At 36.3% G+C, this 18,219-nt stretch overlaps 1 protein-coding gene across 1 annotated transcript in view; it reads right to left on the bottom strand.

Annotated features, from left to right (window-relative positions):
• LOC114246757 (uncharacterized) overlaps nt 1-18,219 on the bottom strand; it is a 51,234-nt gene that overhangs the window by 8,637 nt on the left and 24,378 nt on the right. Inside the window, exons 2-5 of the mRNA XM_028179437.2 lie at nt 10,167-10,242; nt 6,333-6,545; nt 4,847-6,261; nt 3,718-4,548 (exon numbers count right to left, since the gene is read on the bottom strand). Coding sequence (XP_028035238.2) covers nt 3,718-4,548; nt 4,847-6,261; nt 6,333-6,545 — 2,459 coding nt within the window. The 5' untranslated portion in view covers nt 10,167-10,242. The remainder of the gene's footprint in view (nt 1-3,717; nt 4,549-4,846; nt 6,262-6,332; nt 6,546-10,166; nt 10,243-18,219) is intronic.

Genomic DNA, 18,219 nt, shown 5'->3' with positions numbered 1-18,219 from the left:
ATCTATTGTACCTTTTATTGTTTTTTAAGGTTTTAATATTATTCTACTTTATCATACGAGTATGTTTGCTTATGTCAGGATTGCTTTACTTTCTAATTAAATTACATTGGTCATTTTTGGTCAAAATTAGCTAAGTTCATGAAATTTTATTGGCCCTGTTCACAAATACTTATACTCAACAATTTGAATCATAAGAACCACATATCTGCAGCTCGAAATCAAGGCATTATACATATTTTTTAATTGAAACATTAAACTGAATTTACTACCAAATTAAAACATAAAAAGAATCGATCGACCCGCATCGCAACCGCCCTAAAAACGCATCCAATTAAAAATTTCGATCGTCCACAACCTGATCAAAAGAAATTAATTCGCATTGAACTGTTTTAAGCTGTATTAATTTGGTTTAGTGAGTTCTCAATTCAGTTAGTGACGAGGCGTCGCGGGCCGCGGACGTGTCACGCTCTGATTGTAACCATTTCGTTTCTACTGCTAACACATCGTCCATAATGAACCATAAATAACAATAAACAAGATACGAATTCCTCTGCAGACGTCTGAAGATACAAATGTAATTAGCCGCACACTCACTTTGCGCGTTGAGCCTCTATATAAATGAAATGTTAAAGAGCAACGAAAGTTGAGAAATTGTACGTTTTTAATTAAAATTCGAGATCTTTACTATCCAATGTGAAGCGTATTTTTTACTTTTTGACCACGATAAGGAAAACAGTCCCAGCGATGTTGAATTTAAAAGAAAAAAACTGCTATTTTTCAAATCACCTATACTCCCAAAACTATTATTATCTGTTTACTGATATATTCTGAACGATGAAGTTTTGGTAATCTGAGATAATTTCTCTTGAATAAAAATTATCATTTCATCATTATCACATAAATTATCAACATTTAATTTAAACATTTAAGATATTTATAAAACTTCTTCCTCCGGCAAAAAAATACTGATAGGGCGGATGTGATAAATAAATTTAGCATGATTGCATTCCTATCTTTGTGGAATAGTATTGAGAAAGTTTAATTTTTTTTTAAATCCATCTTTTTGTCAATCTACCTTACTACTCAACAGATATAAACCATGTGAATTTATAAATTTGCTACTTCTCAATATGTAAATTATTCTAAAGAGCAATTTTACCTAGAAAATAAAGTATCAATTTCACCAAGCAATGATGATGGAATGCAGTGTATGTAGTTGTTAGGGAGAATTTTGGCGTACCTGTATGTTCTAAATCACAGATTCCTAAATAATTTTGACCAAGAGACCCCTTTTTTTAAATTAACTAATACCCTACCTAAACCACTACCCCCTAACTAAATTACTTTAAACATCCTATCTCTATTTTTTTACTAAATACAAAATACTAACCTATTTAAAAACTTTTCACTTGATTAAGTCATGGTGTGTAAGTGATATCAACCCTCTTTACAGATCCCTGTTTTAAATAATAACGAGATAGACCTTAATCACGGAATTTAAAATGAGATTTAACCTTTAGTTCTATATACATACATAACATACTACGTGATTTTATATAACGATCACGTAAACCAATAAAAGAACCAGTTCATGTAGATTTTACAAGTTTCCGGAAATTAAGAAGGCGCTGCACTGAACGTTGCAATCATTGAAAACGTTTCAATGAATTCAAGTTCAAATAACGATTCTTTCGATTCTCTTCGATATATAGGATAATCCAAGAATTCAATATACATTATTGTTACTTTTTATGATTTAAATTTCATATTTCGAGTCGTGTTCTTATCTTAAGCAGCTGTTTTAAAAACACGGCACTGCATTTACAGCCCTCAGATGTGGTACATAAATGTAATAACGTTTTATTTTGTCTTTTGATTCAGCATCCAAAACAATCAAAAGAGATAAAACGATTTAAAAACTAAAATGACTGTCGTAACCATATATGCATTTTATTGAGATTCCCTATAAATCTTGTGTTCAATAAAATATAAATTTGTAAATTTCTTTTTCTTTCTTAACCTGTGGTGTTGGCAAGTCGAATCCGGAATTAGTGTAACGATTGAGTTAAAAAAAAACGTATAAAATATGCATACATATAAAATACAATGTCCTAGCAGACTAAATATATATCCCGGTATAAGATCCAAATTCATCCAAAAACAAATACGCATTTATCTTATTATAGCTTAATTCACATTATTAAGTTTAAAATAAATTTAGATCGGAAGCAATTAGTGATCTAAAATTATGGACATAGAGTTTGAAAAAGCACATTTGAAAAGTACGGCCTAATGTTAATTTTCAAACTAAACTAAGCGCTCATTAGAATCTCAAACTTTCAAATGTTTATCTCGATCTAGACGATCAGTCTTGTAGTCTTAATGGACAGCTGATTTATTCAAACAGAAATCGCAAATGAAATCACTTCCGTATTTAGATGTCACATTACCGCATTTATTAAGAGTGAATTTAAAGAGTATTGGTGTATCCGAAATTCATATGTTAATGACTTTTATTAACCTTTACGCAATGAGGTTGTCGACTCTAGAAATCTCCAAACACTTGATTTACATAAACTCGGGTATGTGAAAACAACGTATGACGAAACGTTTATGGGTAGATTTTTAATGTGAGGTAATAATGTGTTTCATTTTAGAAGTTTTATTTAAGCTTCTCACGAATAAATAATATGATTCTGCTTGTCTGGTCCTGATTCTATAACATCAGACCAATCTAAAAATACATATGTCAGACAATTCGTAAAATTTGAACCCAAATAAATCCATAAAATGTTATGAAACTGTGATATCGAGCAATAAGCAGCGGCTCGACTCGGCTATGGGTGACGGTAAACACTCACCATGGGGTGGTTCATATGTATAAACTCAATTATTGAGATATGATTACTTAGAATTGCTAATATTGGCGAAAGTTTGCTAATATTGGCTCTAGCAAGAGCAGTGCTTCGCAGAATCTACCGTCGGATCCGAAACGCTGACTATCTACAATACAATACCCATACGAGCACAGTATAGTCTACCAATTGCTAATATTGGCGAAAGTTTGCTAATATTGGCTCTAGCAAGAGCAGTGCTTCGCAGAATCTACCGTCGGATCCGAAACGCTGACTATCTACAATACAATACCCATACGAGCACAGTATAGTCTACCAATTGCTAATATTGTCGAAAGTTTGCTAATATTGGCTCTAGCAAGAGCAGTGCTTCGCAATATCTACCGCCGGATCGGAAACGCTGACTATCTACAATACAATACCCATACGAGCACAGTATAGTCTACCAATTGCTAATATTGGCGAAAGTTTACTAAAATTGGCTCTAGCAAGAGCAGTGCTTCGCAGAATCTACCGCCGGATCGGAAACGCTGACTATCTACAATACAATACCCATACGAGCACAGTATAGACTACCAATTGCTAATATTGGCGAAAGTTTGCTAAAATTGGCTCTAGCAAGAGCAGTGCTTCGCAGAATCTACCGCCGGATCGGAAATGCTGACTATCTACAATACAATACCCATACGAGCACAGTATAGTCTACCCGTGAACTTGGCGCTTTGAATGGCGAAATATCGAAAACTCATGAAGTGTGAAAATCTTAATAAGAACCCATAAAAATAGTGTGTCTAAATGATCTGCCGATCTAAAGATATACAAAGACCAAAACCAAAGTTAATTAATACTATAAATAACTTACTTTGTGCAATCTTTACAGCCCTGAATCTTGTTCAAGGCTCTGGATTTAGCTGCTTCCTTTTTAATTTCAACGGCAGAACAGTAACATTTAGATTTGCAATCATCCTTCATTGAACAATAGCATCTATCAACACAGCTCTCTGATTCGCATTCAGAACAAGACACGTATCCGCTTGAGCTGTTTCGGTTTTGACAGCCAAGTCGATTACTTAAGGTAAGAAAGTCAGATTCTTCTGAAGAAGTTCTTTCTCCGGGCCTGAACACTTTGCCGTTTCGTTTCGATACGTGAACTATTTTGTCTGCACGTTTCGAATTCCTCGGTCTGCTGACTTGTCGTTTTGGGGGCGGTAGCATCGGCTCTTTAGGTCGAAACTGTCTGATGTCATAGCTCGACGTTGACACTGAACTTTCTGATATGGGCTCCTTGGGTTGGGCAGGGTTTTGGAATTCTAACGATGTAAGTGGGGCTTGCGGATCTGCTTTTTTCACATCTTTCCCGAACGGCAACCGAAACACCATCCGGAGACCGCTCGCACCTTTAAAAATTTTACGTCTCTTGTTCTGAAAAATACTGTTCCGTCTTAATACTTTCTTCTTTTGCTTCTTCATTATGGCTTTGCTGTGCTGAAATATTTCGTCTTTCGTTAGTGTTACTGCAAGCTTCAACAGAAACTCTTTATAGATCGGTTTCAGGTCATTGAAAGACATTCCTTCCGCGTCGATAATAGCACTAAGGATCTCATCCATCGAATGTAAATTCTCTTGAACCTTGAATTCATTGAAAAGTTCGCTGAATCCCAGCGGTGAACCTCCGCCTTTCTTACCGTTGTTTCTGAAAACGAAATGAGTGTCGCTTAATACGCAAATAACAAAGGAGAAAATGGACATACGAGTATTGTTGGAGTATAGAAATGGATGAGACGAAATTCCTAAGCATATTAGTCAATGTGTCGAAACACTTAACAGTTGCAAGATAATTGAAAAAGTATGTCGTCGTAAGCTGTCATCCTCAAATGAAACATCAGCAGCAAGTTATAAAAGGAAATGATGCTTATCAAGCGTGCAATTGAGTTTCCAAGAAATGAGCTAGATTTATTGACTTGCAATTATGAAACGGTTCGTGCACATACCGTTGTCCAATCGACTTGTACCTCGTTAGGCCGCCAGCGTTAAGAAAGCTGCCCGAACGAGGGATGGCTACTTTAGTGAGTATATCACCGGACTCGTTGAGAGACTTCCTCCCGCTCTGACTCCTCCGCAGTGGCTCCTTAGGGGGGTCTGGTGGCGCTTCTGTAGGTTTCACAGGAATTGGTGGCGGGAGAGATGGTGGTCTTTGAATATTTTTTCGGCGTTCTAACTCCCTAAAAAGTTCAATCTTCTCAGAAACTTTAGTTCGCGCAGATGATTCACTTCCGCTTTGGGTATTTGCAACATTTTGTAATTTACTAATGACTGGATTAGAACAACTCTTTCTGGTTGATTTCCTGGAGTCATGCGTGTCACTACCGCTAGTATCATTATTTTTTATGGAGTCTAATTTGGCTTTCACTTCTTCAACAGTAATTTTTCTGTATTCGGTGGGAGGTATTGACATTGGTGGGGCAAAGTTAGGAAGACTTTCAGTAGAGATCTTTTTTGTTCTTTCCAATGGTTGTTTTTCGTGATAGGACTCACTGGCTGAAAACCCATCAGCTCTATCACTATCACCACTCATGGATGACGTGCTTCTTTTCTTTCTAGGCGGTCTCACTGGAATAACTATTTCATGTGGTGAACGACTACTTCCGACACTCAAACAGCTGACGCCGTTTTTGTTCTTCAGCTTCTTTCGATCAGAGTGTCCTTGTCGACTCATGTGTGACATTAAAGATTTGTATAACGTAGCTGCTATAACTATAGCATCTTCGGTCGTTTGACATACAAAACCATGACACTCCAATTGTTTGGCAACTCCGATCTTCCTCATCACGACAGCGAAAAGTGGTGAATGCGAGTTTTCGTTGTGGGAGAGGAAATATTTATTGTCTGGAGGCTCTAATGTTTTAAATAATGCTTGTCGATCAATGTTATCAGGATCTGTTATCAAAGGCAGGAATGCGTAGCAGAGTTCATTGCTCTTGTTTTCAGAAGGTTGCACCACGAATTTTACTGCCGACCAAACTGCTATAGTCGGAAATGGATTTAATTGCTCCAAGTCGCCTTTTTCTCCTTTATATCTTACCTTAAGACCACTTTTGGAAATCTCTAATTTTCCTGTCAATCCAGTTTTGTGGCGCGTATTTCTTTTGTATGCAAAATACAAGTCTTTGAGGGGCGTTTGAAGACCAGAGAGACTTGTAACTTTACTTTCTAGAGGCGTTGAACCGAGGTAATGAACACTAAAGACATGAATGCCTATAGTATCTATCGATTGCCTAGATTCTCCCGCCATATCCGCGAACATCCTCTCTATACGATCTTGAACGGTATTACTGATTTTATCACTCTGACAATAGCCATCTTCATCTTCGTATATCGTAGCCTTACGTTCGTGCGTTGAACTTGCCTGCAAAGAAACGTTAATTTTATTACACCTATAACATCTTCATGAAAGTAAATGGGACTACACACACACACCTTACTCTCTCGTCTTTCTAAATCGAGTGCGAAGCCTGCGCCATATTGCGGTAGGCTGGTAACAGACCGGCTGTCGTCGAATAGCGCATCGATCTTCTGCTTGTAGAGCGATATGGAAGAAACGCTCGGCGCCCGTGAACGTCTGGGCTCATCTTCGCGCGCGCTCAAGTGGAACCCGCCCGGCGACGCGCTTTGATTGTCGCACGTTACCATCTGTAAATACAAAAAATTAAATGTGAACCATTAACGGTTTAATTAAATTTTTATTTTGCATCTTCATAAAATTGTTTAATTTAGTTTTTTTTATTGCTTAGATAGGTGGACGAGCTCACAGCCCACCTGGTGTTAAGTGGTTACCGGTACCCATAGACATCTACAACGTAAATGCGCCACCCACCTTGAGATATAAGTTCTAAGGTCTCAGTATTGTTACAACGGCTTTGGAATGAACTCCCCTCCACGGTGTTTTCCGAGCGCTATGACATGTCCTTCTACAAACGAGGCTTGCGGAGAGTACTTTATGGTAGGCAGCGGCTTGGCTCTGCCCCTGGCATTGCTGACGTCCATGAGCGACGGTGACCACTTACCATCAGATGGGCCTTATGCTCGTCTGCCTACAAAGGCCATAAAAAAAAACAACGGCTGCTCCGCCCTTCAAACCGAAACGCCCAACTTCACGACAGAAATAGGCGGGGTGGTGGTACCTACCCGTGCGGACTCACAAGAGGTTCTACCACCAGTAAGATACCAGTACACTAAAATACTTTTCAATTACATTTGTCAACTTTAACCTATTTATATTACAAAGATTTATTTTGAAATGAAAAACCCGTATTATAGAGATTTAATATATTTACAAGCAAACCCAAATTTATTTAGATTCATTACGTATTTTATAAGTAATAGTAAGTGCTTATGTATTTTATTTGTCTAGTATTTAGAACCTTTTGCAAATTCCAGTTAACGATAAAAGAATGAGGAAAGTATCGACGAAATTCAATTTCATAAACTAAATACTTCGATGCATTATGCCGTAATCTGGAGCACCTATGTGTGCTTATTTACTTGTGCGCTCGACTGCACTTTTACGAACAAAAAATGCTTTTTAATTCAATCGGCCGTACTTGTGGGAATATATAATACATAAAAATACATGTTATTGTGTTTGTGAATGTCTGTTTGTGGATCGACGCGCTCGTGTTTTTTTTTTACGATTGAGTTGAAACTTTATACAAGTTGTTAGCAAATACATAGAAGGAAGAAGAAAAAAAAGAAATGTGGTGTCGTGGGACACCAGGTAGGAACGAAGCTAATGTAGAATCGACACAATTTGCAAAAAAAAAATCGTGCTCAATTTTATGTAGGTCTTCTTGATTTTTCTCTTAAATTTTGCTGATTAGTTTTTATTTAAGTACAGGAAAGTATTTAGGAAATTCAGTATTTTAGGAAATAATAAATTACGTAAAATAAAAAAAATCGTAATTTAAATTATCAATTAAAATAACAAAATATGTCTCTTTATTTTTGTTTGACAACATAAAATTACATAGAAATAAAAATACATAATTACAAGATAGAGAGAGAGGGATGAGAGAACGAAAAGAAAGAAGGAGAAAGAGAAAGGTATTATACACTACTCGCTTGTGTATACGACTGTCGCGCCTGCGCACGTCTCATTTAACGGTTTTATTCCACGCACTTTTTTCCACGGATTTTTTCTTACGGTTTTACTATCACATTTTTTTCAGTTCGGTCGCGCAGCAAAATCCCTATCCCCTCCAAGCCTGCTGTAAGGAACTTCGTTCCAATAACAAAAGTAACATAATAATAACAAAAGTCGGCGCGCGAGTAATTTTAATTACTATTAAATTTAAAGCTTCTCATAAATTAACGCTAGTCATATGGTGGTCGTATTTCACTAGTCACATAAAATGTCCAGTTTTCTAAATTTCAAACGTTTTTTAAAGGTTAGTGTTTTTTATTATAGATCCATTAAAACAAAGGGAATCTCGAAACAGCCAGACCGATTAACTTATTTGCTGAATTAAAGAAACGGAATATAAGAAAAATACAAATAGATCAAAAAATATTTAGGCTTGGAGTATCGGCTATTCATTAATAGTTACAATATATTTAATTTACACTTACTTACACATCAAGTACATGAAAGATTCTTCCTTAAAGCAACTTTGATAAAAGATACAACTGAGTTTAATCTGTGACCCTGAAATGACCTCTCTAAATACGTTATAAACAAAACCTTTTTTAAAAGTTTCCAGAAAACATAGAAACGAGTAAAAGTCGTGATTTAAATAAATACAAAACATCATATAAATTACGGTACATATAATGTACAGGTTAAACAGGTATCAATTTAGTTCACAATGTAGTGACGATAAATTATTATGAAACATACCTATAAAACAAGTAGCTGATACCTCAAACGTTCGCTAGGCTCTTTTCAGTGTGCTTAGTGCGAGTTTTTTGACGTTCTCGATAGCGTAAAAGTTAGCTCATATTTGTATGGAATGGAATCGCTTGCCTACGTTTGCCATTAGAGGCTTTTATTTTTATTTTTATGATTGATAGATTACTGGTGGCCCGGAGGCCTTTCCAGTTTCACCAGGACATGTGGGCGAGCAAAGGCTCAGCCAGGAGGGGTGGGATTTGCTAACAACTGTCCGAGCGCCTCCGAAGGAGACCTAACAACTCAAGAGCAATTGCTTCGCGAATGAATCTACTACCGTATCGGAATCGCGACCCACTGAGAAGATCCGGCGAGAAACTCAGCGGGCTGATGCATGGGTTAGTACCATTAGAGGCATTGTGCCAACTGCATACAAAATTGGGTTAACTTTTACGCTATCGAGAGCGTTAAAAACTCGCACTAAGCACACTGTACCCAAATCTTACAAAATGAAACTCATATTTACAGATGCCACAGATATTTTACTCGAAGACTAATAATGATACTAGATCGATGAAATTGGAAAGTAGTTAGATGTATTTGTACCTTTTTTTTATGCGCGTTTATTAGCTTGACATGTAAGTATGTTTGTTTGTACGTAACGGAGTTTTTGAACATAATTTTAAATGTACGTATATCACACGAAGATAGTTTCAAGAGCTGTACTAACATAATGAGTCCTGGTTACTTTAATAAATAAATATTTATAATTATTTTTTATTATTATAACCAACTTCAAGTCTTCCAAAAATAATTTGAAGATTTTGCATTTTTGATTTTATAATTTAGCTCTAATATCTGATCTGATCGTGATCTGACCCTTATCAACAGGATAAAAAGAGATGAATTTAATTGATACTTCGATTTGCTGCTTGCATTTGTTTTAGTTATTAAAATTACGTTAATATTTTTATTTTTAAAACAAAGACACCATAACCTCCACCCTCCACCCCCTTGCAAAATATTATCGGAGCAGAATAAATGGTAATAGTACATATCCGTGCGGGCTTACAATACAGCCTACCACGACTATCGACGAATTCTCGAGGCTTGTAAAAACCATTAAAACAATTATTGCGCAGTAAAGATTTCACTACAACAATAACATAATATTTAGAAGCTCAAAACACTTTATTTTATTACAAACGAACACGCATTAATGCTTTGATGAACAATTTTATATTAATCGCAATTGCTACAGTAACATTATCAATAAAACATAAAAATAATTGATATTCGTTGGAATAGTTTGATTAGTTTAAGTATTCGTGATTCATAAGTGTTTTGAATGAGCCGTTTATAATGTACAATACATTTAAGTCTATGATATTACGATTCGTTAAATGAAATTTATAATTTGAACTTACTTCTCCGATTGTTGTCGGGCCCTGGGCCCAATACTTTTTACCATTTTACTACGCGTTCACTTGATGTCCGAAAAACCTGGAACAACAAATATATAATTAAAGCAATCGGTTTATATGTAGTAATTAAAAAAATTACAAAAACATAACGCTATATGTGAAAAAACATGAGACCAGATTTAGTTGATTTATAAGATAAACGCCCTGTTTATCCCAGTCAAGCAATATGACTATGCCGTGTATTCTTTGTTAACACAGCGCTGTATTTTTATGTTTATTTATACCTGGTGTAAAATGATCAGCGGAACACACGTGACGTGAACGCTGCCCGGCTTAATAAATGAGGTCCAATTCTCTATCTAGCATGTACGACAGCTATCCTACCTTTCAAGATAAAAAAAAACGGAATCGCTTCGTGGAAAATATAGCTTCAATTACAGCACGGACCTGTGCAGAGTAGTGTGAGTAGTAGGTAGTCTGTCAATCTGTCAACCCAAATATAACAAAATTGATAGAATTGGACCAACGTTTCTTAGCGTGTAACATAATATGCATCAGTGTTGCTTGATAATGCAAATGATGATATAAAAACGAAAGCGAAAGATTGAATTCACATAAATTAATTAATCGCGAAAAATACTTATTAAAATGAAAATATTTAATTTTCGCTAGTATTATTGGCAATAGCACCGTATATATACTTAATATAGTCCATAAAACTATAAATAATCACGGGACAGATTATAGCCTCTGTCAGGTAGAAGCATCTGCTATATTTCGTAAATATCTAAAAACACCTATATATTTTAAACAGTAATTGTAAAAATCTCCGTCAAAAATTAAGTCAAGATATTAGTACAAATAACGCAATATCAATCTGCAGACGTCCACTGCTGTGTATCCTGTCCCTCAAAGCGCATAGCCACAAAAAAAGAACGCCATTTTGGTTTAATTTTAGGTAACTATTTCTCGTGTTTTTATGTGTCCTACTCGTAAATTATAATCCTTTTTTTATCGATTTAAAGTTACATTCCACTGAGTACTAATGCTGTTGCCCTTATATTCCAAACAAGGGGAAACACATACTCATTGAATAGGTAGTAGGACCGATAAGCACAAAAATATAAATGCTAATTCAACAGAGAACATGGATAGAAAGAGAAGCAGACGAATAATTGACAAATATTAAGATTAATTGACTGCAGCAGCTAGCGACCCTAGTTGCTAGACCGGGAGTCGTATGTTAAATTCTCGCCTCGAAAACATTCATGTAATGAACACGAGCTTGTTTGCTCTTTGTCTAGGCTTTTTTTTTCTTTCTACCTAAGCTGATGGTCTAGAGAGATCATATCAGCCTAACCGTAACTAGTAGGTGAGCTCGCGGGGCTCAAACCTGACGATGTTGCTAACACGAACCCTAGCAAGAGCCGTGCTTCGCAGCATCTACCACCGGATCGGTAACGCGACCCACTGAGAAGATCCGGCGAGAAACTCTGTGGGCTGTGTCTGTCGGTTAATTTACTCGCCCAGTCCTTCGTCGCAAGCGACGAGTTCGACGAGAACGATGACCGGTGCTTGAGGAACCTAAAAGCACCGTTAGCGGATCGGCAGTATCCGAAATGACGTGTACATTTATATTAGTATATACTTAAACAAATATAGGTAACTATATCAGTCTTTGTATAGAGTATACAGTCTGTCTCTGTACAATAGTACAGAGAATCCTAGTTTGCGACCAGATGACTGTGTGTGCCTTGTCCCCGGTTGTTATTATTATTATTAATTATAAAGCCGAGTTCGCATCCTTGTATCTCCATACCGGTGATAGAAGGACAAAACGTAGAAGTTGTTCTTAAAAAACATAATATATGTACGGACTGTAGGATTGGAACCCTGAAATAATAGTATTACTCTTTGCCAATACACTTTTGGCGGTTACATTGGTGGTGGTGATTAATGGTTCAGGGCGTTATCGGAAGTGAGATAATTATAACAATTAAATAACACAAATGGTTAATCCGAGCGTTTATTCGCGACTGAACTTAAAAAGTAAAAAGCAACGGAGCTTGCGGGCGCAGCCGCATTTTATGACCTACGCACAATTTTGTTTACATATAACAACCTGTGTCCCTACACATTAAACGTCTGACTGGTATGAAAAATGTTTGTTTTAGGGTCGCCGTTTGGAAAAGAAAAAAAAACTTATGACGAAAATGCACACGCGTTTTCTATGGCCTTATGCTATTTACAATCCCACCTCATAAACATTCCAGAACATTAGAAATTCAATTCAAAAAGCTATGTCGATTTAAGATCGGTATTGAAAATACATCTCTAATGAATAGTGAATGTAATGGCATGTTTTTTTTTTATTGCTTAGACGTGTGGACGAGCTCACAGCCCACCTGGTGTTAAGTGGTTACTGGAGCCCATAGACATCTACAACGTAAATGCGCCACACACCTTGAGATATAGTTCTGAGGTCTCAGTATGGTCACAACGGCTGCCCCACCCTTCAAACCGAAATTACAAAAACAACTATTAAAGTCATTTTAATGTCGTATTTCCAGTATAGGTTAATTATTACCAGAGTTATATATGTAGAAGATGCACTTTATTGTAAAGTAAAAGTTAAAAAGCATTTTTTTTATTTTCACTAGATGGGTGGAGGAGTTCACGGCCCATCTAGCGTTAAAAATTGAACCAAATAGACATCACAACGTGATTGTCGCCACCCATCAAAACAGATGAGGTCAAAATCTCAAAAGCGTTTTATTACGACTCTCCTACCCTTAAAACCGAGACAGAACCGGTTAGTAAAGTTAACGAATACTCCAAGTTTTGTATTTATGAATTGCACGTCTTCCAAATATTTTGAAAAATCTGTTTAGCAATCCCATCTAAATCCGGGTTCTAACGTTGTTCTCAGACCTAGAACCAGAGCCGGAAAACGTTGTAAAGTACCCAAGGCAGAAAAATACGTAATATAATATATATTCAACAAGCAAATAAGATTGTTAAAAAAAAAAGATTTATTTCTATTTCCATTCAGTATTCAACGGAGTAATATAAGAATTTGCGTCGCACATTAAAACCGTTGGTTTGTTAATAGTATTTTAATATCAAGGTAAATCTGAGATATTTTCGACTGATAAATCAGTCTTATATGTCAAGGATGCGATGACTTCTTTCTTAATACGGATAATAAATTTGCATTTTACGAATCGATAAACTAGCGTATCTCTAGATTGTCGGATAGTCAAATTTCTTAACAGTGCATGAAATCTAGTCGTATTTCAGTAGCGTTGCTAATAATTTTAATGAAATCTTAATAATAAAATAAGGTAAAAGCATATCTATGAGATTATTTTCTGTAATAATATCGAATAACTTCATCGCTGGTTGTATTTTGTTTGTCCAATTATACATATTTGGGGAAGCTTAAACGACAAAGGGAAGATCTTCCACCGAGCGGGTGATATTTGCTCGGTAGACCGACGGTCCGAATGTTGTTGTTCGGAACTTGTATATATGCGCTTTTATCTTGAAAATGTCGTAAGCGAGATTCAGGCATCTGTCAATTATCTTGCGTTGTATGATGGCTACCCGCCACACATATATACATATATTCGTTTCTGTTCTTAGTGACGTTTTTAGTTTTTATTAAAATGTTCAATTGCGGGCTTATTACCGACACTTCACAGCTCTCAGGATCACAGACGACTGATGGTAAAAAAAACCAACAGCTTAGGCCTTTAAATCCATGACTATACAACCAAAGAAAATTGGATATCCATCAAAAGAAATTACTTGGCTATTTGCTACTTTTTTGTAACTACAGGTTGTGGGTGAACGAATACGCAGCCCATCTGGTGTTAAGTTTCCCATAGACATAATAAAGTGAGTGCTCTGCCACTGTGAAAGGCGAGGTCGATACCAAACCGGAACGTGTAAATGATTCGCGGAAAAAATACGATGTTGGTACTTAGCCGTGTTGATTTACAATACTATTAATTTATAAACAATATTTTATAAATTTGTATTAATCGTTAAAGTCGTTCATGAGCACGTTCTAATTGTGTAATTGAATAATTGTACCGGCCTGCGTGATTTGTGCAAAGACCAACGGTATACAACACTGGTTGTGTATTATTTAATAACAATTCACAATACAACTCCATCATCATTCACCTGCCCTTCTCCCAATCACCTGGGGTCGGTGCAGCATGTTTTCTACTTCCATACTCTTCTATCATATACAATTTCTTCGCTCACTCCCCTCTTACCCTTATCGTCTTTTACGCAATCCATCCATTTCTTCTTAGATCTACCTCTTCCTCTATATCCTTCCACATTCATAGTTAAGACTCACTTACCAACCTCATTTTCATTTCGTCTCATCACACGTCCATACCATCCCAAACGCACACTTCTCAGCTGCTCTGTCACAGGTGCCACTTTCAGACTTCCCCTAACATATTCATTCCGTATTCTATCCTAACGTATTCTATTCTAACATTCGCATTTCTGCTGCATGCAATCGCCTTTCATCCGCCACTTTAGTCGTTCAACAAGCTGATCCATGCAAAACGGCTGGCCTTATTCTTCCCTTTTAGGGGAAGAGAAATGTGTGAGTCACACGTGGTGCCCGTGACCTGCCGCCATTTCATCCATCCTGCGTCAATTCTGTGCCTCACAGTACGATCTAGTTCACCGTTGCTTTGGCTACACAATACAGCTCCATGTTCTCTTGAATTCTATTAGATTCTTATCCCATAATTTTTTTGTATCGTAACCTTGGGCTGTGAGCATAAATTTTAAATGAAACATCGCCATCTATAAACCAAGATTTGTGTCGTCAGTTAATTAGTGGAAGTTCAAAATGATCTGTATAATTTATAATCGATCTTTTATTAATTCAAATGTATAACCTTCAAATTATAATAACGTGAATGGTACCGGGTTCAGAGGTACCTATGGAAATATTTGAAAAAATGTTGTTTTGTTGTATATTAGTCTCATTTTTTTTTAAATGACATTTTGTATCTCATTTATTATTCTGATTATATTTGTATTTAATTTTTAATCAAATTAAGCTTTGAAATTCTGTCGGATCGTGTATTTTATATTGTTTGCTTTATTTATAATATTTTTTTTCTTTTCACAAACTCTTACTTTAACCTAGATATCACTTAAAGATTTTTGACTAACTAAGCCTAAATAACTAATCACAAACCCAATCTACGAGTTTCCTTTGACTGGCTGTGAACTTGTAACACTAATCCTAAAGTCAAGCCGTCGTGGACTAAAGGATAAGACGTCCGGTGCATTCGTATCGAGCCATGCACCGGTGTTCGAATCTCGCAGGCGGGTACCAATTTTTCTAATGAAATACGTACTTAACAAATGTTCACGATTGACTTCCACGGTGAAGAAATAACATCGTGCAATAAAAATCAAACCCGCAAAATTATAATTTGCGTAATTACTGGTAGTAGGACCTCTTGTGAGTCCGCACGGGTAGGTAATGTCTCGGTGGCAGGTATTCAATAGCTTAAAAGCCCGTGACTGTGGCATCCTTGGGTTTACCATCAAGTTTATAGCCATAGTCAAAGGAAACTTGTAGATTCCGTTTCTGATTAGTTTGTTTAGGATTTTTTTTTTATTGCTTAGATGTGTGGACGAGCCCACAGCCCACCTGGTGTTAAGTGGTTACTGGAGCCCATAGACATCTACAACGTAAATGCGCCACCCACCTTGAGATATAAGCTCTAAGGTCTCAAGTATAGTTACAACGGCTGCCCCATCCTTCAAACCGAAACGCATTATTGCTTCACGGCAGAAGTAGGCGGGGTGGTGGTACCGACCCGTGCGCACTCACACAAGGTCCAACCACCAGTAAAATACGCCGTGCGTAACCTCGACGGGAGCACGGAGTAGGGGTTTCGGACCCCGCCACAAAAAAACGGAATCTATTTAGTAAAATATGCACATATATTAAGCGGTAGGCAGTGGCTTGGCGCGTCCCTGGCATTGCTGAAGTCCATGGGCGACGGTAACCACTCACCATCAGGTGGGCCGTATGCTCGTCTGCCTACAAGGGCAATAAAAAAAATGTAATGTCTGCACATAAATTCCCGAAAATTTCTAAATTTGGCTCGCGTATGTAGCTACAATCATTCTGAAACAAATGTGCATTCTAATTTAAAAAGGGGAGACGGCTGTCATACCACTCAATTGAGAATTCTTCATGCCTCAAGGACCTGAGGACGGCATTCCGTTGTGCTATATACCTATATAGGCAACGATAACCATTAAAAGCAGTTGAGACGATAGTCCACTCATCTAAAAAATATATTAACATAAATGAATGCCAATGAAAGGTACAAATAGCGTATCTACAAGCCTAAACCACAACTCAAGGACAATATCGGAGACAGAAAAAACAGATTTGAAAATTCGAATGTCAGTGTGATTATGTATTGAGGTGGCAAAACGGATGTATTTGCATATAATAGATGATTTCTTAATGATGATCGTGTACTATCGAAGTGAACATGACACGAATGGAACGGTGCATGTAGTAGTGCCATCTCTAATAATTTTATAGTCAACATAATTTGGCCACAATGGCGGTGAAAGTTCGTTTTTTTTATTTTAAAAATCTTATTCTTACACATAATTATTACATACAACACCAATACTTACTACAAGCTACAAATTTAAACAATAAACTATTCCAATATTTTATAGTACGCCTCTGCATGCGTGAGTAATGAATAAATGAAATGATTAAACAATACAAAAAAAATATATTTTTAAAATGGGCATAGAATGTAATAAAAGAGTTGCTTAATTCTAGTTTGGATCGAAGTTTAGACTCTGGTTTCTATAAGAATGTCCAATGATATTTCGCATGCAACATATTTCAGACTAAGGTCGTTATCATACTATGCCTATTAAATAGGTACATAGAGTCAGTAATAGTAAGATAGTACATTTTATACATTAACGGTACAGATGAATTACGACTTTAATTTCTGACCCATTCCAAAAAGTCATTTCTAGTTACTTAGAAACAAAATATTTTGAAATTATAATAGATGGAAGGAAAACGATCATATTTCTACCGAATGCCCAATTTGAGATCTTCTCAATGTAAAGTGCCGCAGAAGCTGTCTGTCATGCTGGTGAAAGTGAATAAACAGTGCGACGTAAAGTTGATAAAACACGTAAATTATATTAAAGTTGCCCACATCAAACACTCGTCTAGCTCTATTTATTTTCAGTTGTTATTAAAGTAAGAATTCTGTTCAAGATTTCATTAAATTTTAAGCAAAAATTAATACTAAAATTCAACTTGTCGCAAAATGAAGGAAAACACACTGATTTAAAAAAAAAAACGTTTTCTTAAAAATAAGCATCAGTCATTCAACTGAAGATAAAATTAAATCAATACAATAATAGACTATTGATAAAATTAAAAACGTCTCCGACCACATTAAATGAGTACAAAATCGATTTATTTTTGGTAACGAAAAAAATTAAAAAGTTAATAACCTATGTAAGTTGGTCCTAACCTAATAACCTATAAATTAACCTATGTAGCTATAAAAATCCTGCTTCATTTATAAATTTGCATAGTTACTGATGGTGGGGCGAACTAGGAGAGAGAGCGCTCAGGTAAGTACCACAATTCGAGCTGTTTCTAACTACCGAACAGACTTCTTCAGCCATACTTTCCGATTACAAAGGAGGGAAGATGCAGAGAGCTCTTGAGACTTGGACCTTATGTTCGAAAATGGGGTGGCAGTAATCATAACAGCAATGTGCTACATAAAATTCAGCAATTACTATTTCAAACACTGGAATTTCCCAGATCTCAATTAAACAGGTCTGTTTATATCAATAAATATATCAACGAATTATCCGACCAAAGATTGAATCTAATAAGTTGTAAAGCTAAGAGAAGGGTTGTTGTATCGAAAGATCGAATGCTAATTATCGCTCTACTCATTACACATATCCACCCAATTATATACAAAATGATTGATCT

The sequence above is a fragment of the Bombyx mandarina genome, chromosome 16, assembly GCF_030267445.1.
Source record: "Bombyx mandarina strain Sakado chromosome 16, ASM3026744v2".
NCBI classification, from domain to species: Eukaryota; Metazoa; Arthropoda; class Insecta; order Lepidoptera; family Bombycidae; genus Bombyx; species Bombyx mandarina.
Note: the sequence above shows the minus strand (reverse complement) of the source record. Positions and strands in the feature narration are given on the sequence as shown.